Source organism: Prionailurus viverrinus, chromosome B1, assembly GCF_022837055.1.
Source record: "Prionailurus viverrinus isolate Anna chromosome B1, UM_Priviv_1.0, whole genome shotgun sequence".
Taxonomy (NCBI): Eukaryota; Metazoa; Chordata; class Mammalia; order Carnivora; family Felidae; genus Prionailurus; species Prionailurus viverrinus.
The window spans coordinates 114,076,204-114,097,872 of record NC_062564.1 but is presented as its reverse complement, the minus strand read 5'-3'; the positions used below and the strand labels follow the sequence as shown (position 1 = coordinate 114,097,872).

General features: G+C 42.5%; 1 protein-coding gene across 1 annotated transcript in view; it reads left to right on the top strand.

Annotated features, from left to right (window-relative positions):
* MCUB (mitochondrial calcium uniporter dominant negative subunit beta) overlaps positions 1-21,669 on the top strand; it is a 111,887-nt gene that overhangs the window by 9,549 nt on the left and 80,669 nt on the right. Inside the window, 2 exon segments of the mRNA XM_047857594.1 lie at positions 3,087-3,197; positions 3,556-3,643. Of these exon segments, the coding sequence (XP_047713550.1) occupies positions 3,087-3,197; positions 3,556-3,643 (199 nt within the window).

Genomic DNA, 21,669 nt, shown 5'->3' with positions numbered 1-21,669 from the left:
GGCCCCACAAACAGTGAGATCATGACCTGAAACAAAGTTGGACGCTTAACCGACTGACCCACCCGGGTGCCTCGAAAGTGAGATATTTTAACTGAAATAAAGACCTCTCGCTCTTTTTTCCCCAACCACTTCTCTATCACACATTTTCTTGTGTCAGTTGGCTGAGTAATTATGGCCATTTTCCAGATCCAGCAAAAAGGAAGTCAAGTTGGAGATACATTTAGTTTGGATTTAGTGGGATATTTTTGTGTGGTTTACAGTCACTTCCAGGTTTACTAGATTATTGCTAGCCACACCCATGTAGAAATGACTTCCAAGAATACTCCTGTCACCTACTGGGCCAACTTACCCCATGTTGTGACCCAAAAGCACAGAACCAAAGACTGTACTGCTGTATGAATGTGTCCTGTTGTGCCAAGCTACCGGAAGTTTGTGGCTAGCGAAAGATGACACTTGAAATGAAAGAACCCAGAAGCTGCTCTGTGGAATATTCTTCCAATGAATTATTACAGCTCATACACGAAAAACACTTGAGGGAAGTTTCCCCAAATTTAAGAACATTCCTAAGAATTAAGACATTACCAATAGTGAGTTGTAAGCCTTAAAGACACTTTTCTAAGCTATCAGTGGTATAAAACACATCAACATGCTAGAGAAAAGACAGTCATCTTTTCTATTATCTCTGTAGAAAGTATGACAAAATTGTTGTGCTATGAAAATTTAATTAAAGGGAGGGGTGCCTGGGTGGCTTAGTTGGTTGAGTGTCCAACTTTTGATTTCTGTTCAGTTCATGATCTCATGGGTTTGTGGGATCAAGCCCCACGTTGGGCTCTGTGCTGTTAGCTTGGAATTCTCTCTCTGTCCCTCTCTCTCTGCCCCTCTCCAGTGCATGCTCTCTCTTTCATAATAAATAAATAAACTTTAAAAAAAAAAGAAAATTTAGGGGCGCCTGGGTGGCTCAGTCGGTTGAGCGTCCGACTTCGGCTCAGGTCATGATCTCGCGGTCTGTGAGTTCGAGCCCTGCGTCGGGCTCTGTGCTGACAGCTCAGCCTGGAGCCTGCTTCAGATTCTGTGTGTCTCTCTCTCTCTGCCCCTCCCCTGCTCATGCTCTGTCTCTCTCTGTCTCAAAAATAAATAAAAACGTTAAAAAAATTAAAAAAAAAAAAAGAAAATTTAATTAAGGGGAATGTAGCCAGAAAACTATTGGGAAAAAAGTATTACAATGATATGTACAGGCAGAGTCTGTGCTCCAAAATAGACATTTTCTCCTCCTCTTCTCCATTTTCTCCCTAAACTCTTTTCTTCCTTTTTCTTCTTTTTCCCCCAGTTCTGTTGAGATATAATTGACAAATAAAAAGTGTATATATTTAAAGTGTATAATGCGATGGCTTGATATATGTATGCATTGTGAATGATTATCACAATCAAGTTAATTAACACATCTGTCACCTCACATAGTTACTTTTTTTGATGTGGTAAGTTAGATCTACTCTCTTAGTAAATTTCAAGCATACAATGTAGTATGATTAACTATGGTTATCATGCTGTGCATTAGGTCCCCAGAATTTATTTTACAACTGAAAGTTTGTACTCTTTGACCAATAGCTCCCTATTTTCCCCATCTCCCAGCCCCTGGTAACCCCTGTTCTATTCTCTGATTCTATGAGAATGACTCTTTTACATTCCACATATATAGTATTTGTCTTTGTCTGACTTGTTTCACTTAGCATAACGACCTCCAGATTCATCCATAATGGTACAAATGGCAGAATTTCCTTCTTTACAGATGAATAATATTACATTATATATTTATTAATAGTACACAATAGATATATAATATGTAATAGAGCATATATAACAGATACATAATTATATGTCACATCTTCTTTATTTATTCAACTCTCCATAGACACTTAGGTTGTTTCCATATCTTGGCTATTAGAAAAAAAGGGAATCCTTGCTCACTATTGGTAGGAATGTAAACTGGTACAGCTATTATAGAAAATGCAATGGAGGGTGTTGAAAAAATTAAAAATAGAACTACCATGGACCCAGCTAATCCCACTATTGGGTATGTATTTGAAGGAAATGAAATCGGTGTCACAAAAAAGATATCTGCACTCACATGTTCATTGCAGTAGTATTCACAATAGCCAAAATTAACTCCCCCGCCCCTGTTTGGACTGAGGAAAGAACTCAGGTAAATTACCTTCCCACGTGGACTTAACGTTTCATGTGTCCCCATCCAGGGCAATTGTATTTTGAAACACAGATGCTAGTTAACACATATGAATTAGATTTTAATGGTGGCAAAGCTTTTGCTATCATAGAAATCTCCGTCTTTTTTCAATGAAGAAAGATCATTATTAGGAGAGATTTGCCACTTGTTGCATTGTTTGGCAGTTCTTATTCATTACTTCAAGCCTTTTGCAGACTTAGCAATTTATGACACAGAATGCCAGTTAAATTTGAATTACAGATAAACAACAAATAATTTAATCTAAGTATATCCCAAATATTCTATTTTTCTTTAACGAGTTTGAGCCATGCAATATTTGGGACATACTTAAATACTGTGTTGTGTATTTGAAATTGAAATTTAACTGGGCATCCTGTATTTTATCTAGGAGCTGTATTGTAAGTAAGTAATCCAAGCTCTCAGCTTGGATTAGGTTGCTCTGAAATGCTGTTTGTTTTTTTAAACAAAGTCTCCAAGACAAAACATTACATTTCCCACTTGCTGGGAACACTACGTTCCATTTCCTTAGTTCTTTCCATTAAAAACGTGATTGCAAAGAGTAGCCAATTCTGTGGGAGAGACGGTCCCAAAGAGCTGCAGGTGGGCCACCATCTAGAGAACAGCAAACATCCGGCAGAAGTAGGCCTTGAGCTGATCCTCTAATTGGAGCTCATTGGCCATCACAGCCCTTAGCACAACCCTTGGAGCCAAGTGCGAGCCGGAACCTAGGCGACCTGCTTCTCTCCTCCTTTCCCACTCAGTCTTTGAGATTAATTTCCAAAGGGACCCTGCCTCTCTCCAGATCCCTGACGCTCTCTTCCCCTCACCCCCGCGCCTCCTTGCCCAGTGGGCGGGAATCGAGAAGCTAAGTACCCAGAATTAACAGCGAGCATTGAAAGCAACAGCTCCCAAGGGTGTGATCGCCTGCTCTCGTTCATTCCACAAGGGTCTTCCGCGGGTAAAAAGATGAGCCGGCCAAGCGTTGGCGCTGTGCCCCTCCAAATCTAAGCTGGGGGAGGGCGGTTCACTAGCGCCCCTCCCCTTTTTCTTTTCTTTCTTTTTTTTTTTTTTTTTCGGTCGGAGGACAGAAAACTGCCCCGCGCGGCGCCGGGGCGCGTTCGAGAGCCGCGGGAAGCGGGACACACCCTCCCCTTAGCCCGCCCCCCGCCCGGCGGCGCGGCCCCGGCGCTAGGAGGCGGGGGCCGGTGGGAGGCGCGGGGCGGGCTGCGCGCCGCGAGAGCGCCTGCTGCCGGCGGCTGACGATGGCCGGCTGAGTCGCGCGGCAGCCCGCGCCCGGGCAGGATGATGCTCCTGAGGGGCCCCTGGCCGCGGCGCCCGCGGCTGCCGCCGACACCCAGACCCGCGGGCCGAGTGCATCCGCCGCCGCGAACGCCGACGCCTCAGGTGCGACCGAGCCCGGCTCCGGAGGGGTGGGGGCGGGGGGAGGGCGGCTGGAAAAGTTTGCGTAGCGCAACTTGGGCGGCGGCGAAAGCCGAGCGGCCGGCCGGCAAGTTCTCTGCGTGTGGCTGGCCCTCCGGCTCCGCGCGCGGGCGGACCGCGGCAGGTGGGCTCCCGGGCCGCAGACGTGGGTCCCAGGCGCCGAGGGAAGGCGAGGCCCGGGCGGCGAGGAGGCGCATCACCTCGGCCACTGGGCGGCGGCCCGGGGAGCAGCAAAATCTCCCCGGGAGGCGGTTGCTTCGCGGCCACCGCGCGCTCAGGAGTTTTCAGCCACTTTGCCGCCGGCTCGGTGGTCGGTGCCGAGAGGAGCTATAGAAAAACGATCGAGCGGAGGGGCTGTCCCCCGGGGGTGCACTGTCGTAGGAAAGTGAAATTTCCAGCCTGAAAACCGCCAGCCCCTCCCTTCTAAAAAGAGGGAAGAAAAACTCGCGTTTTGTTCCGACACGCGGGTGAATCATGAGTGTGTGTGTCGGTGAGTAACAGCTGGCTTGACACAGTTGTATTGTGGCCAGGGTGGAACCGTAGCTTGGAGCAGAGGGAGGGGAGCGGATGCGCCCTGGAAAAGCCAGGGGGAAATGCTGCGCGTAGCTCGGATGGGGATGGAGCCTGACACGAGCCCTGAGCCTGAACCCATTAGCGAGAGCCTTCCAGGTGTGTGTGATTTGGGAGCGCGTCTCTGAGTTTTCTCACCCCTCCCCCCCTTTAGATTACTTTCAGATTGTTAGAAAAATAACGTTTTAGCTGCGCAGTTTGAAAGAAAAGCAGAAAAGAAGCCATGCCATTATCTTGTCACTTTCACTTCCTGTTTGTTTTTTTTCCTCCAAGTATTTCAGGGCTTCAGAGTTTTGAATGCTGGAGGAAATATTTAAATATTTTAAATTTCCTTTCTTGAGTGTTTGAAAGAGAATGGGGAAAGGGCATTTTATTACTAACGCCTAGGAAAAGGGGCAAACTCCTTAAAATGTAAAATGGTAGACTTCACAAATTGGAGGGAAGGTTTTCCACGTTTGAAATTGTACTTTTTAAAAATTTTTTTTAACGTTTATTTCTTTTTGAGACAGAGCATGAACAGGGGAGGGGCAGAGAGAGAGGGAGACACAGAATCCGAAGCAGGCTCCAGGCTCTGAGCCGTCAGCCCAGAGCCCGACGCGGGGCTCGAACTCACGACCGTGAGATCGTGACCTGAGCTGAAGTCTGACGCTTAAACGACTGAGCCACCCAGGCGCCCCGAAATTGTACTTTATTAAAAAATGCTGGGGGCACCTGGGTGGCTCAGTTGGTTAAGCGACTGACTTCAGCTCAGGTCATGATCTCACTGTTCATCGGTTCGAGCCCCACATAGGACTCTGCTGTCAGTGCAGAGCCTGCTTCAGATTCTCTCTTTCTCTCTGCCCTCACCCGCCCATGTTCTCTCTCTCAAAAATAAATAAACATCAAAAAAAAAATGCTGCACTTTACAGTCAAAGATAATACCATACAGTGAAACAACCCAAGGAACCCCCTTTGCTGTAGCACCATTTGTTATTTTTTAAAGTGTATTTTTGAGGGGGAGAGGGGCAGAGAGCCCCAGGCAGGCTCTACACTGTCAGTGCAGAGCTGGGCATGGGGCTGGAAGTAGCTGGAGTCAACGCTTAACTGACTGAGCCACCCAGGTGCCCCTATACCAGCATTTAAACAAAAGATTAATTTAGTTTTCTATTAAACCTGTTTAATAGTAAGTGGAATTTTTACGGAGCCCAAGACTGGCTGCGCTTTCTCAAATGATCAGCTCTAAGCCCTCTTCTCCATATTTCCCACCTGATGCTGTTCCCACCTGGTGCTGAAGCATGCCCCAGCAGGAATGTGGATGCCCTTTAAAAGAAAATGATACAGCGGGGCTTATGAGGCTTAATCATAGGGAGACAGTGGTTAGTACTTCGTCTCTAGGTAATCGTCCCAAGAAACCTTATATTTGGTTTCTAACTGGTTTTAAGTCTTGCCAGTCCATGCTATTAAGTCAATTTACTGAACTTTAGAAATGGAAATGCTTCCATTTTACTTGTTTGATAAAAGACCCCTTGAAAGAAGAGTTTACTTCTGTATATGCCTCTTTGAAATCATACCATAAACACTCTTATGTGGATCCTGAGAAACTTAACAGAAACCCATGGGGGAGGGGAAGGAAAAAAAAAAAGGTTAGAGTGGGAGAGAGCCAAAGCATAATAGACTCTTAAAAACTGAGAAACTGAGGGTTGATGGGGGGTGGGAGGGAGAGGAGGGTGGTGATGGGTATTGAGGGGCACCTGTTGGGATGAGCACTGGGTGTTGTATGGAAACCAATTTGACAAATTTCATATATTGAAAAAAAAAATCATACCATAAAGAAACTGACAGAAATATCCTGGCCACTTAGTTTTGGCTAGGACTACTAAACCATTTTCTGCAAATCAAATTAACTGGCTGTAGGGACATTTTTCATTCTAAAGTCTCACTGGTTTGTGGTCGCCCCATTTGATATGAAAAGTCCTGTGGCTAAAGACAAGTATTTTATATATTTTTGCCACAAACATTCAGACCTCTGAAGCCTATGCAAACAGCAGGAAAAAACAACAAAAGTGATATTTGCAACCCAATAGCTCATAAAATCCTAGCTTGCAAGGGCTTGTCATCATAATAGTATTTCAGGTTAGCTTTCCCAGTTATATTTGGCCTTTTCTAAAAGTATGAGTGTTTTATTTTTTTTTTAATTTTCTTTTTTTCAACGTTTATTTATTTTTTGGGGGACAGAGAGAGACAGAGCATGAACGGGGGAGGGGCAGAGAGAGAGGGAGACACAGAATCGGAAACAGGCTCCAGGCTCTGAGCCATCAGCCCAGAGCCTGACGCGGGGCTCAAACTCATGGACCGCGAGATCGTGACCTGGCTGAAGTCGGACGCTTAACCGACTGTGCCACCCAGGCGCCCCAGGTATGAGTGTGTTTTAGAGGAGGATTTAGTAAGTTTGGAAAATATACATTTTTCATCCTTGTCTGCCAGTATTTTGTGGGTGGAAAAAAGTTTGTCAACATAGGTATGTTTAGTATACCAGGATTGTTTAAGAATGCACTCGGTCTTGGGGCGCCTGGGTGGCGCAGTCGGTTAAACGTCCGACTTCAGCCAGGTCACGATCTCGCGGTCCGGGAGTTCGAGCCCCGCGTCGGGCTCTGGGCTGATGGCTCAGAGCCTGGAGCCTGTTTCCGATTCTGTGTCTCCCTCTCTCTCTGCCCCTCCCCCGTTCAAGCTCTGTCTCTCTCTGTCCCCAAAATAAATAAACGTTGAAAAAAAAAAATTTAAAAAAAAAAAATGCACTCGGTCTGAAGCGAAAGAGTGCCAGAATGTGTTGTGTTGCCTTTAGCCAAGGTATGCTCTGGTGTCCATGGTCACGTTCCCGTGTCAGCATCTCTGCTTGTCAGTAGCATTCTGGCTGAGTGGTTGTCAGGGCAATCCATGGCTCCTGCTGGCCTTTCTGTTCTTCAGGAGGCAGCTTTGAGTGGTTATAGCACCTGGCGAGTTATCTCTAAACAGAAAGCCCTTACCTAATTGTGCCTTTCTTAATTTGGGTTTTCTGCTGCTTAGTTTGAGAAGTCCCCTGGTAAGATTTCAGAACCCCCACTACAGCATTTGAGTCCCTACCATAAACTGTGTTTAAAACTGAAAAAAAAAAAAAAAAAAAAAAAAAAAAGAAATCAAGTGTACTTTCAGAGTATACTTTTTTTTAACATCTAGAAACAAAACGACACATGTTTAAATCCCACCACCAAATATTCATTGAGAAATTGTTCCCACCTTTTGAATTTAAGTCATTCTCATTTGATACTTTTCCTCCCATTCTGCCTCTTGTGTTTGTAATTACTGCAATGTATTCTGTAATACTGGTTTCAGAGCTCCCTCCCGAGGAGAACGCTTGGTTATATGTTGGAGATTGTACTTACACTATAGCAGATACTGGGGTAAAGTCATTCTAGACCAGTTTGTTAAATATTAAACATTACCATCTTCCCAGCACTCAGGTATTAGTGCTCAGTTTTTTTGTTTTTTGTTTTTTTTTAGATTTTGCTCTTAATTGCAGTTTAACAATGAGTGTTATGGCAAACTCTAAGCTAGAAAATCATTCTATATCTTAGCAGACAAGTATATGTTGAATGAGGTCTTTGTGAAGCATTGGTAGAAAACCTGAGGCAAATACTGGTTGATCTAATAGCTGTGTGAGCTAAATGTGTTTAGGTGCTAGCAGAGAAATGAGCAGCTAATTTAGTTGGCGCTAGGCAGTTGGAACATCTGAGTACCCACCTGGCCTTGCCACCCGTGAGCTCCCTGAACTTAGCCAAGTCATTCGGTCTGTTTGGGCCTGTCGTATTCCCTTTTCGAAACAAGAAGATTTATCTAATTGGTCCCCAAAGCTCTTGCCATCTTTAAAGTCGCCATTTGTAATTTTACCAGGGGATATAAATATAGTGTTGAATAAAATATTGTCAGTGTCAGAATGGTTGTGTTAATGGTTGAACAGGCCTCTTTTATCATCTTAGGCAGTCAGTAAAATGGCAGTTTTACCTAGTGATTGTAATAACTGTTTTCCCTTTAAGAAGGAATTGAAATTGACTTGACGGGGTAGGCATGTCAGAATAGATTAAGTCTCGCTCTGATACTTTGTTCTGTCATTACCAGTGTTTTCATCTGTGAAATATTGCTTATTCAAGAGTATCTAGCATTAGAACCATTTTATAATAGACATCTTGGGCTAACCTACAGGCTATAAGCCAATAGTTAATAAACAGAACAGCATAATCTTAGCCATATTCTAGAAGTATCTTCTTTTTTTAATTCCTGTTTCATTTACCACAGTTTTTTTTTTGTTTTTTTGTTTTTAAACAAATATCAGCTCTCTGTTCTCAGAGCTGTATGTTCACTGCATGGTATGGGATCCCTCATCCAAATGTGTTTACTGAATTTTCCACATTAGCATACCTTTTTTTAATTAAAAATAAATTTTCGTTAAGTGTGTTTAAGAGAGACAGAGCATGAGTGGGGGAGGGGCACAGAGTGAGGGAGACACAGAATCCAAAGGAGGCTCCAGGCTCTGGAGCTGTCAGCACAGAGCCTGATTTGGGGCTTGAACCCAGGAAGCTGGAGATCATGACCTGAGCTGAAGTAGGATGTGTAAGCAATTGAGCCACCCAGGTGCCCCCGCATTAGCATACCTTTTAAGAAACAGCCCTGTGAAACATGGTAGTCAGTTGAAAGGTGCCCTTTAAGAGGACCCACGGAAGAAGTTGCGGTCTGGTCGTAGCATTAGAGTTGTTGGTTTCTCCTGCGCAGATGCGGGAGTTTTTTGTACCAGCAGTGAAATGACTGTAGCCAGTGCTGTTCTCCCTGTGCACTGGCTGCCAGCAAGCGTAGGGTCAGATTTTCAACCCACCTTCTAACAAATGTGAAATGATAAGCATTTTATGTATTTACCACACTCGTGGTTTCATGTTCTCTACCTTCGTTTTTTCCTACATTCACATCCTCACCAATTTTTTCTGAAATTATCTTTTATTTTTTAAATGCTTATTTTCCAGAGACAGAGATAGAGCATGAGTGGGGGAGGGGCAGAGAGAGAGGGAGACACAGAATCGGAAACAGGCTCCAGGCTCTGAGCTGTCAGCACAGAGCCCGACGCGGGGCTCGAACTCACGAACCGTGAGATCATGACCTGAGCCAGAGTCAGACGCTTAACTGACTGAGCCACCCAGGCGCCCCTGAAATGATCTTTTAATGGGAAAACGTGAAAATACGTTTTTAAGAAATTTAAAAAATCATCTCTTGGTGTTTGAACAAATATATTCTAAGTAGTTAATTGTGGAAGTGTGGCAAACCAGTTTCTGGTTCACACCGTCTCTGCTATGTGCTTCACCCCGAGAAAGTGCTCACTAAATATTGGTTGTACTGAATAGAGTTGCTGTAAGAATCAAATTCTTTGATGCTGTGGTTCTCTCACTCTTCTTGAGATGTAGTTGACATGTATGGTTCTCTCTTAAATGTGGTACTGAAGTTGTTTTGCTGTCCTCTCACCTTTTTCTTCTTAGTGCCTTCACCTGGCCTGAATCTTACCTCCTTGCTACCTCCACTGTCCTCACCTGACTTCAAATATAGTTTGGGTCAACTAGCAATACCTACCAAATCTCTTATTCTGAGAGTTTCCTATTTTGTTAACTCATAAATGGTATTACTTGATTGTACCTGATTTTTACTTTAGATACATGTTCATTAATAAAGGAAACAGCCCTGCAGTCCAGGCTTTCGGCAGCTCTTTGGGGGATAATTAGATTTCTGTCTAGGATTCACAATATTGGTGAGAAATGCTGTATGAAACCACCATAAACAAAGTCTAGTGAAGAGAATTTCTCTGAGTAGATGTGAGGGCAAGAAATAGGGAGCCATGAAAAGAGAGACAAGAGATGGAACCGGAGTTGAAACGTCTATAGCCTGTGAGTGGAAACAAAAAGTGACATGAAACATTAAACCTCTTATCAAGAAACAGAAACGGGTAGGTGCACAAAGCTTTATTGTGGCAAACTTTAGGGTGGAAAAAAGTCTTCCTGAAGGATCATCCTGGAAGTATGTGTTCTCTCTGAGGGTCTTTTGGTATTTACTGGGTTGAGACGGTGTGGTTTGCAGAACTGCTGTGGGCACAAGTGGTGATGAACTCTCAATTATTTTGTTGTAGGAAGGCCTTTTTTTTTTCTTTCAATAAATTTTGTTTTTTTTTTTAAGTTTAATTTTTTTGAGAGAGGGATAGAGGGAGAGTGCACCCATGTACAAGTGAGCAAGCAGGGGAGGGGCAGAGAGAGAGGGAGCGAGAGAATCCCAAGCAGCTGTCAGTGCAAAGCCAGACACGGGCCTTGATCTCGACCATGAGATCACGACCTGAGTGGAAATCAAGAGTCGGGAGCTCAACCCACTGAGCCATCCAGGTGCCCCGGGAGTGCTTTTATAATGAATGCTCAAATCGCATTTCTGAGGCCTAGGGATGAGTTAGATTATTTTTAACCTCTGAGGCCTAACAGTAAATAACAAATGTCCTGAACCTGGTTGGAAGAAGGAAGAAGTTATTCTTTTTGACAAATTCTTGTTCTTTTCCTGATTCTGTGTGTGTGGGTGTGTGTGTGTGGGTATGGGTGTTCATATGTGTGGACTGTCTCTTGTTAAATATTTTGTTTTTGGTATTAATTTCCCCAGTGAGCTAAGTGGGATATTTGAAGAGAGGATTTTGAAAGGTGTTTGATGAATACCTGCTCTTTCCACCAGTAATGCAGCTGGAATACAGGTGTACATTTTTGTTACCTGAGAGTTGACAGTAATGTGACCGTAAACCTGAAAAAACATTTTAGAAAATGTCTGCAAACAGATCAACATAGCATTGGCTGTCTGAGCTCTTGCTGGAGGATGTGTGTGGTAACATTTTATGGTCTGATAACTTATTTCTGCAAGTCTGCTTTGGGAATGTTTCAGATAATATGTAATAAAGCAATTTCCACTTTCCAGGGGAAAGTATGGTTTCTTTTGACCTTGTAAATACCCTTTTATGGGTTTGTTATTAGTGAAACCAAGGTAAGCAAGCTTTAAAACATAAGCTGCAGTTGATTGGGAAATCCTGTGGCCTCATCCCATCAGTCCCACTTTCTGCTCCATGCCTCCCTTTGTCGGTATCTGTGCTGCTCCCTAGGCAGCTTTATTCCCCGCCCCCCAAATCACCCTTCTTCACTCTCCTGATTCTATACTTCCTCCAAGGCTGAGTTCCAGTACCCGCCCACCCACTCCCTGGAGCCCCTTTTTGATGAGGTGCACAGGTCTCTGCCAGCAGAATTAACTCCACGTTCTTTTTTCTCTTCCGCAGCACTTAATGCATCCCATGTGTTACAGGTGTGCTTGAATGGTTTTCCCTCCTGCATCCTCTCAGGACCTTGTGGTCAGAGCTATTTCTCCTCACCTCTGATGGCCTCTGCCCTGAATAATACGTGCTTGTTGGGTAGAGGGATGAGTGGACGGATAACTAAATATTACATAGAGTTTCTTAATGGTATGCTTTCTTTATGCCTAACCTTCTCCGTTTCCTCTTCGCTTCATCTAGCCGGGAACACCTAAAGCATTCTTACCTACTCTTCGGGATGTGAGCCTTGAATAATTGAAGGTTTCTAAAAAGTTAATCAAAATGGTATTTATCATATTTTTCTATTAAAAGAAAGCAGTAATCCTAAATAATATTTTGGTTAGTTTTTTCCCTCAGATATGCTTTCAAATCAGGATTTTTAAAGGACATTATTAACATAATCTAATGAAACATAAATTATGTAAGGACAGACAGCCTGGTGTGTAAGGGTGTGTATTTTGTTGGCTGGTTTTTGTTTTTCTTTTTGTTTTTTAATTGAGGTATAAGACATACAACATTATATCCATTTCAGGTTTATAACATAGTGATTCAATATTTGTATATATTGTAAATATATATTTGTATATATTGTAAATATTGTATATATTGTAAATGTATATTTGTATATATTACAAATATATATTTGTATACATTTTAAATATATATTGTATATGTATATTGTATGTGTGTCAAGACATAGTTTGAGAAGTTTTTTTCTTATGAGAACTTTTAAGGTTTACTCTGGTAGCAGCTTTCAAGTATGCAATACAGTGTTATTACCTATAGTCACCATGCTGTGTATTACGTCCCCATGACATTTTTTTAACTGGGAGTTTGTACCTTTTGACCATCTTCACCCATTTCACCCGTCCCCCACCTCTGGCATCCACCCATCTGCTCTGTATCTGTGAGCTTGTTTTTTTTTCCTTTCTTCCCTTTTCTTTTTTAGATTCTACATATAGGTAAGGGGCACCTGGGTGGCTCAGTCAGTTAAGCATCCAACTTCGGCTCAGATCATGATCTCACAGTTCGTGAGTTTGAGCCCCCCATTGGGCTCTGTGCTGACAGCTCAGAGCCTGGAGCCTTTTCAGATTCTCTCTGTCCTCCCCCCACCCCTCCACCCGCTTGCACTCTGTCTCTATCTCTTCCAAAAATAAACATTTAAAAAAAGTTTAGATTCCACATATAGGTAAGATCATCTGGCATTTGTCTTTCTCTGACTTGTTTCACTTAGCATAATATCCTCAAGGTCTATCCATTTTGGTTTTTTTTTTTTTTTTTTTTAATGTTTATTTTTGAAAGACACACAGAGCACAAGCGAGGAGGGGCAGAGAGAGAGGGAGACACAGAATCCAAAGCAGAATCCAGGCTCTGAGCTCTTGGCACAGAGCCTGATGTGGGGCTCGAACTCACAAACCGTGAGATTGTGACCTGAGCTGAAGTCAGATGCTTAACCGACTGAGCCACCCAGGTGCCCCCCAAGGCCTATCCATGTTATTGCAAATGGCAAGATTTCATTCTTTTTTTATGGCTGGATAATATTCCATTGTGTATTTATACCACATTTTCTTTATCCATTCCTCCATCTATTGATGGACACTTAGGTTGTTTCCATATCTTGGCTGTTATAAATAATGCTGCCATGGACATGGGGGTACATATCTTTTCAAGTAGTGGTTTTTATTTCCTCTGCTAAGTACCCAGAAGTGGAACTGCTGAATCATATGGTAGCCCTGTTTTTAATTTTTTAAAGGAGCTTTTCTGTACTCCCACCAGCAGTGCACAAGAGTTCCCTTTTCTTCGCCACCTTGTCAACACTTACCATTTCTTTTTTTTTTTTAATTTTTTTTTTAATTTTTTTTCAACGTTTTTATTTATTTTTGGGACAGAGAGAGACAGAGCATGAACGGGGGAGGGGCAGAGAGAGAGGGAGACACAGAATCGGAAACAGGCTCCAGGCTCTGAGCCATCCGCCCAGAGCCTGACGCGGGGCTCGAACTCACGGACCGCGAGATCGTGACCTGGCTGAAGTCGGACGCTTAACCGACTGCGCCACCCAGGCGCCCCAACCATTTCTTTTTTGATAATGGTCTTGGCTGTTCTTAAAGTGTGGTGTTGATTTAGGAGGATTGTTTATATGTGGGGAAGGTAGCACTTGTCTCCATAGACCAGGGCTTTCCTAAATGGGATTCTCCCAGTATTAGATCATACTGGTTTTAGACTTGGAAAGTGAGGTTTTGTGATTGCCAAAATTATTAGTGTTAGTACTAAAGGCTTTATTGTTAAAACTTGAATAATTTAGAATATTTAAAATCAATGGGTGGTGTCTGGGTGGCTCAGTCAGTTGAGCATCTGACTTCAGCTCAGGTCATGATCTCATGGTTTGTGAGTTGGAGCCCCGCGTCGGGCTCTGGGCTGACAGCTCTGAGCCTGGAGCCTGTTGTGGATTCAGTGTCTCCCTCTCTCCCTGCCCCTCCCCTGCTTGTGCTCTGTCTCTCTCTCTCAAAGATAAATAAACATTAAAAAAAAAATTAAAAAAATTGATGATACAAATGTTTATTTGTAAGATATAGCTCCTGGGCAAAATATAAGAATAACCTTTTGGAAAATAAACCCCAAAGAAAAGGGGTTAGGAAGCCTGCAGGTCCTTTCCTGTAACCATCTTTTTACCACCATTCCAGATGTGGGGCATACTGTACTTTGGAGCATGGAGTTGCAATAAGATGACCATCACTTGGTCTTTCAGAGCTTAGGGTCTGGTTAAAGGGAGGTACCATATGTTTTATATCTTTGGGCATATGTATATATGTTTGTATTTCTTACTCTGCCAGTGCAGGTGGTTATAGTATTGCTAAATGAATAAGGAATAAGAAGATAGCTGCCATTGTCTTTGAGAAAAGATGTTGGTCTATACCACATGCTGATCATGTGATCTTTTTTAAAGCTTTTATTTATTTTGAGAGAGAGAGAGAGAGAGAGCGAGCGTGCAGTGGGGGGAGGCACAGAGAGGAAGAGAGAGAGAATCCCAAGCAGGCTCTGCACCGTCAGTGCAGAGCTGGACACGGGGCTCAAACCTGTGAACTGCGAGATCATGACCTAACCCGAAATCAAGAGTCAGACGCTTAACCGACTGAGCCACCCAGGTGCCCTGATCATTTTCTATTAAGGTCCAGATAGGCTTTGCATCCTGGAGTCTGTGTCACAACTAACTCAACTCTGGCATTGTAATGTGAAAGCAGTTACAGACAATACATAAATGAATAGTGTGTTTTCCAATAAACTTTATTTTTAAAAATGGCAGTAGGCCACATTTGGCCCAGAAGTTATAGTTTGCCAACCCCCGGCCTGTAGACTGTACACCAGGATTTTGTCAGTACTAAAGAGCTGCTGTTCCAAAAGAGCAATCTGGATCTGTCAATCCAGTGTGTGTATAGTGGGATGAGATAAGTGAGTACATGACCAAAGACCCATCGTGAAGTCATGGTTAGTGTACATGAAGCTGGAATAACAGGAACTAGAACAATGGGAAGAACGAATGGAAGAATTGTGAAGATGCATAGGTATTTCTGTAGATTTCGGTCACAGCTGATCACGAGGCCCCAGTGTCTGGCGGGAACGAGAGAAGGAAGTGCATGGGAAGGCTGGGACTAAGATAATGAGTTGCTGTCTGAAGGCAGGGGAACAATCCAGGTTCTGTGGTGAGTTCTCATTCTGTAGGAGAAGTGACATGATGGATAAAATAGTGAAGACTTGTGTAAGGAATGTTCAAGGAACAGTATATTGACACAGGCATTTATTCCAGTGGATTTATTTCTCTGGTGAATTATCATTAAACCCTGTCAGTGTACATGTACTGTTTTTCCTTTCCTAAACCATTTTCTAAGTGAATTTTCTGTTATCTTTATTGATTGGGATGAGCTGTGAAGTTCAACTTTTGCTGAAACAAAAGACCCAACAATAATTAAACATATTTTTTAAGCCAGTTTTTTCTTTCTAGGAAATGGTTCTGAGGTGAATTTTTTAGGTCTACACTAGCTCTGTTCCACACAGTCATTCAGGGACCCTGACCTGACCATTTTCTCTCTCATCGTCAACATGTAGCTTCCAGAGTCAAAGGACCTTAGGTGGGTTTTATTTGTTTGTTTTTTGTTTGCTTTTAATACTTGCAAGGTGTTAGTGGGCTAGGATTATTAATGTCACATAACACTCGTGCTCGTGTTCCACTATTTCGTTGGATATGTCACGTGGCCACATGTAGCTACAAGGGGGCTGAGAGATGTTGTCCTGGCAGGGAGCCACATTCCAGCTAAAACTTGATAACTGTGGAAGAGAGATGGATTTTGGTGGACATTTAAGTTTTGCTTTTTGTGGGCACTGAATTTCTGAGGCGCTCTTGAACTATGTTTATATGTGTTCCTCAACAATAGATATTTACAGGGAAACTTTTATTTCTTTCCGGAAAACTTAAAAAGGAAATGGTGGAAAGGCAGCATTTTTAAGTTGGGATAGAACAGGAACATTTGACACCTTGTTGGGTTCATTATTAGCTGCCCTCTGAGCTGCAGCTTAATAGAAAATGGTGTAGTCTCACTTATACACTGTAAGCTAAGGAAGGGAAATTTCTAATGGTTCAGCTAGAAGCTAAAGCCAGAATTCAAGTTTATGCAATGACACTTGATAAGGAGGAGAAAAAATGTACACTTGGGAGAAGATGTTGACAGTATGGTTTTAGGGAAGGACTTCCTTGAGAAGAATTGTGATGGTTAATATCCTATATATCTAGTATAGGAATTTAATTGCATTGTTTCTGTTAGAAATATGGTCTAAAAAAGGGAGATCTTAATTGGATACTTAGGATTGTTGAAAGATGCTGTGTTTTAGAGTAAAATATATTTTAGTACATAATATAGTATTGAGATTAATCCACTGTAGTTCAGGGTATGTTCAGAAAGAGATTTATTAATATGACTTTGTGTAATGTCTCCTCACCACATTATTTACTCAGTCTCCTCTTTTTGGCTTATATGCTGGCTTTTTAACTTCAATTTGTCAGGCTTGGATATCACTGTTGATCAGTCTTAAATGCATTACTTTTATTGACTTTGAGATATAAGAAATGTTTTTCTTTCCCATTGCTTTTCATGTTCTACAGTGTAATTATCATTTTATATCATGAAATGATTAGATTACCATACACATGCACACCTGTGTATGCCTTGATGCATACTTGTCTATGATACTATACTTGTCTATGATACATTAATAAGGCTTTAATGAGACAGTTGTTTGCTATACTTGTCTATGATACATTAATAAGGCTATACTTGTCTATGCTATACTTGTCTATGATACATTAATAAGGCTTTAATGAGACAGTTGTTTGCAGGCCTATTATATATATAATATATATATGTGATTTGTGATACATAGTATACAACATGTATTATATAGAAAATACATATAAGTGGAAATACGTAATACTATCATCACTGATCTGAACATATTATAGTATCCTAAATGGTGCCTGTGCCTAACCTAGCATTGTCACAGCATAAAAGATCATCCTAGGGGCGCCTGGGTGGCGCAGTCAGTTAAGCATCCGACTTCAGCCAGGTCACGATCTCGCGGTCCGTGGGTTCAAGCCCCGCGTCAGGCTCTGGGCTGATGGCTCAGAGCCTGGAGCCTGTTTCCGATTCTGTGTCTCCCTCTCTCTCTGCCCCTCCCCCGTTCATGCTCTGTCTCTCTCTGTCCCAAAAATAAATAAACGTTGAAAAAAAAATTAAAAAAAAAAAAGATCATCCTAGGTCCTGTGGAATTATCTTTTTCTGGAGGCTTCTTATTCCATACTGCAGCAGATTTCTGTGCACTTGGTAAGCATGTATCATTCCTAGAAGAAAGCAAGTCTTTTTTCCTAATGGGGGTAAAAGTATAGGATGAGTATAGGATTGGACTGACTGAAGGAAAGTAGAACATCCTGATCACAGCAAGCTGTCGTCCATTACATTGGATCAGGACTGTCCTACTGCATCCTGCACCAGGATGTTACGTTTTATTTCTGAGGCAGTACCTCAGAAGAGACACTGACAAGCTGGTGGGGAGGGAGGTACATCCAGAAAGCGATTAAGATATTGGGGATTCATATAGAAGATCATTAAGGGGGCCAGATATTTTTAATCTGGTAAAAAGAAGGCGAAGAAGAAGCAAATATTTGTTTGCAAATATCTAAGAAGGTATCCTGTGGAAGAAAGTCGTTACCCTGTGCTGCTTCAGAGCAAGGAAATCACACCTAAGATTGGGCAGACTACGTGTGCAGAGCTCAGCTCAGTTTAAGAAACTATCTGTATATATTCTGGCTATTGACTGCTGGATAGACTGCTCACTAAAGCACAGGACTCTTAAGTTAGAAGAACACAGGCAGACGGTAGAGAAGCACTGCAGGAGGCTGTTCAGTGAGCACACCAGAACTAGGAAGCAGACCCCCTTTTCCTCTTCTGGCATCTCCCCAGTGCTGCCTGCTGACAAAACTTTAGTGCCAACCAGCAAAGGAAAAATACTGGAAGGGCCCAGATCCATGTTCACAGGGAAGTCCAAAAGGGTGAATTTGGAGCTTACTGGAAGTAAATTGATAACCCTCACAGGTGGGATGGGGCAATACCTGTGCAGCGCTTGGAAGTAACAGCTACTTTCGTGGGCATGGCCAACCTGGTAAGGCCATGGTAGGATGGGAGAGGAGGCCAGATCGTGGTTGGGGCACTGGTTAAAGAGGTGGTAATTTGGATGTAGTGTCTATAGTCTAAATCAGAAATCGAGGAAGCAACACTTGACTGCTCCAGGAACACAGAGTCCAACCCATAGAGGAACAGATCTGACAGATCCAGAAGAAAGACTTAGAAGTACATGAGGAAGTTAGACTAAGCAGGTAGGAAGATAAGGGGTGGATTATTGAGAAGCCAAAAAGTAGGCTTGAGAAGAGTTAGTTGATATCTGGGTCAGGTCAAGGTCAAAATGGGAGGTCAGCTGAGGTGCCCCGTGAGGTTCCTTTTATTGCTAATGTTCTGTGAGGTCCCTTAGGTACACAGTCTTTGATAGCCTTCCCAAAGTCAGAAACTGCTGAAGTCTGGAGACTGATAAATTCAGCTAAAACTTAGTACCTCTTGCTGTCCACTCCTTACTGACTTCTCTATCGAGGAAAACTTTTGGATTGTTTAGAATGTAATGACTATTTAGTTGCTGTGGTTTATGTTTTGGCCTTTTAATATAATATTCTTTCTGTAAAGGTTCGGATTTAGGATGTTTTCTGTGAGGTCATGCCTAGAAGTCATCCAGGACCCAGGTGTGCTACTTGAATTGTTGTCCTTTTGACCTTAAGCACAGATCCTCCGCTAATACGTTACAGCCCATCTTTGCATAAGACATTCGCTTTGTGATGAATCCAGGCAGTTTCCTTCAATTAATTTATTCCATTTGGTAGGATTGTGCCACGTTTAATCAGTGACGTCTGAATTATGCCAGTGACTAAGCATTGTAATCAACCATCGTTGTTATGCCTGCAATTGTATGGAAACATCAAAGTCTAACCTCTTAGAAATGATATTACTTGAACGTACCTTTGGAACTGAATTAGTATGAAATATCTTAATACTGTATTTATAATTATCCTGCTCATTTAAAGACATCATAAAAGGTTTTTCATAGGCAAATATTGAGCATTAAAACTGCAAGAATTACATTTTAGCATAGTAGTGTTATTGGTTTTGAAACTTCAGAAAACACCTTTGTGGTCTCTGCCAGTCTTCTTCTTCAGGTATCTTTCCCACTCTCAGATACACGGTTACAGCGGAATTTGCCGTCTTAGTAGGACATGACTACTTTCATTCAACTGGCCACCTGACCCAGGAAGTAGGAATGGGGTTTAGGATTGCTATCCCTGTTGACTGCTCTTGTGATGTTTGGTAATGATCATTTTCTACCCTGTGGAGTAGGAAGCAGTGAAAATAATTTTGTAGTGATAAAGCAGAATGTGCCAACAAATAGGGAAGAGGAGAAATGAAACGTGGATCAAGGGGACTCATCAACCTCAGTATGACACTCCAGTCCCTGGTTCTAGTCCATTCCCAAGGCACAACTAAATCCTTCCATTGAGGCTCCATGAGAGAGATCCTTACGCCCTTAAAGTAAATTCTATCCTTGCTTAAGCTGAATCAAGTAGATGTTTATTCTTTCATCAAATAGCAGATATATATATGAAGATCATTCAAACTTATTTTAAAAAATCCACTAATGGGGCGCCTGGGTGACTCGGTCGGTTAAGCATCTGACTTCGGCTCAGATCATGATCTCACGGTCTGTGAGTTCAAGCCCCGCGTCGGGCTCTGTGCTGACAGCTCAGAGCCTGGAGCCTGTTTCAGATTCTGTGTCTCCCTCTCTCTCTGCCCCTCCCCTGTTCATGCTCTGTCTCTCTGTCTCAAAAATAAATAAACGTTAAAAAAAAATAAATAAATAAAAATAAAAAAAATAAAAAATCCACTAAGATCTCAGCAGAGAAATGGGTAAAGGAAGTTTAAAATGCCTAATAAACATATGAAAAATAGTAAGCATCACTGATAAATGCAGACACAATAGGGAAATGGATGCATTTCTCCTTTTTTTTTTTTTTTTTTTTTTTTTTAACCTATCAAATTGGCAGAGAAAAACAGTACTCCAAAGTGTAAAGCATGTCATGATGTGGGAACTCTCTGGACCACTAGACAGAGTATAAAGTGATTGTATAATTCAGAATCTCAGCAGGAAACAGATGGCTCAGCCAGATAAGGATAATCAGAGGAGAGTTTATACACAAAGGACTGCGCACAGGGGTGTCGGTGCAGGGGAACTGCCAGGGATGGTGCAGTAACCCTGGGCTAGTTGGGGGGCTGTTGTTGGAGAAGGTGGACCCAAGACCACCTTGAGGGGAGTGGTAACCCTTAGTTTGAAGGACCCAACCAGATAACCACTCATAAGTTACTTCCTTACTGTTCCTTTAAACATTAGCATTCTTTAAAATGAATTACAAAATTCTGCCTTACTGGGCCATGTTAAGACTTCAGGTGCTTTAGTAAATCATTTAAAAAAAATTGTTTTTTTAAAATTTATATATTGTTCAGAGACAGGGCATGAGCAGGACAGGGGAAGAGAGAGGAGGAGACACCGAATCCGAAGCAGGCTCCAGGCTCTGAGCTGTTAACACAGAGCCCGATGCGGGGCTCGAACCCACGAACCATGAGATCATGACCTGAACCGAAGTCGGACACTCAACCAACTGAGCCACCCAGGCATCCCTAGTAAATAATTTTTAACAAAGAAGCTTATTTTTTTTCACAGTCAAGCCTCTAGGTAATGTTTTCCTTTTCTTCTACCAGCAGCTATTGAAGTCCATACTGCTTTTGTTTGGTTAATAATATATATATATATATAATGATAGCTAATACATAGCATGTGTTAGACGCTGCCTTCCGTTCTTTCCTCACTATCTCAGTCCCCTCACGGGAGTCCTGGGAGATAGGTGTCCACATTACCCCCTATTTGCTGATCACTTGCGGAAGCAGCCAAGGCTCAAACCCGGCCTGTGGCCTCTAAGGCCTGTGCCCCAACAGCCACTCTGCTTTATTAGTAAGGTAAGTTCTCTCTCACTTTATTTTATTTATTTATTTTTAAAAAAAATTTTTTTTAACGTTTATTTATTTTTGAGACAGAGACAGAGCATGAACAGGGGAGGGGCAGAGAGAGAGGGAGACAGAATCTGAAACAGGCTCCAGGCTCTGAGCTGTCAGCACAGAGCCCGACGCGGGGCTCGAACTCACGGACCGCGAGATCGTGACCTGAGCCGAAGTCGGCCGCTTAACCGACTGAGCCACCCAGGCGCCCCATCTCTCACTTTAAAAAAATAAATAAATAAAGGAGTATCTTTTCAGGGTTTGATTATGCTGATTGAGATGGAGGAGAGCTTCCAACACTACTAAAACTTGTTTCATAGTGTGAAATGGACACTTGAATTTTGTAAGAG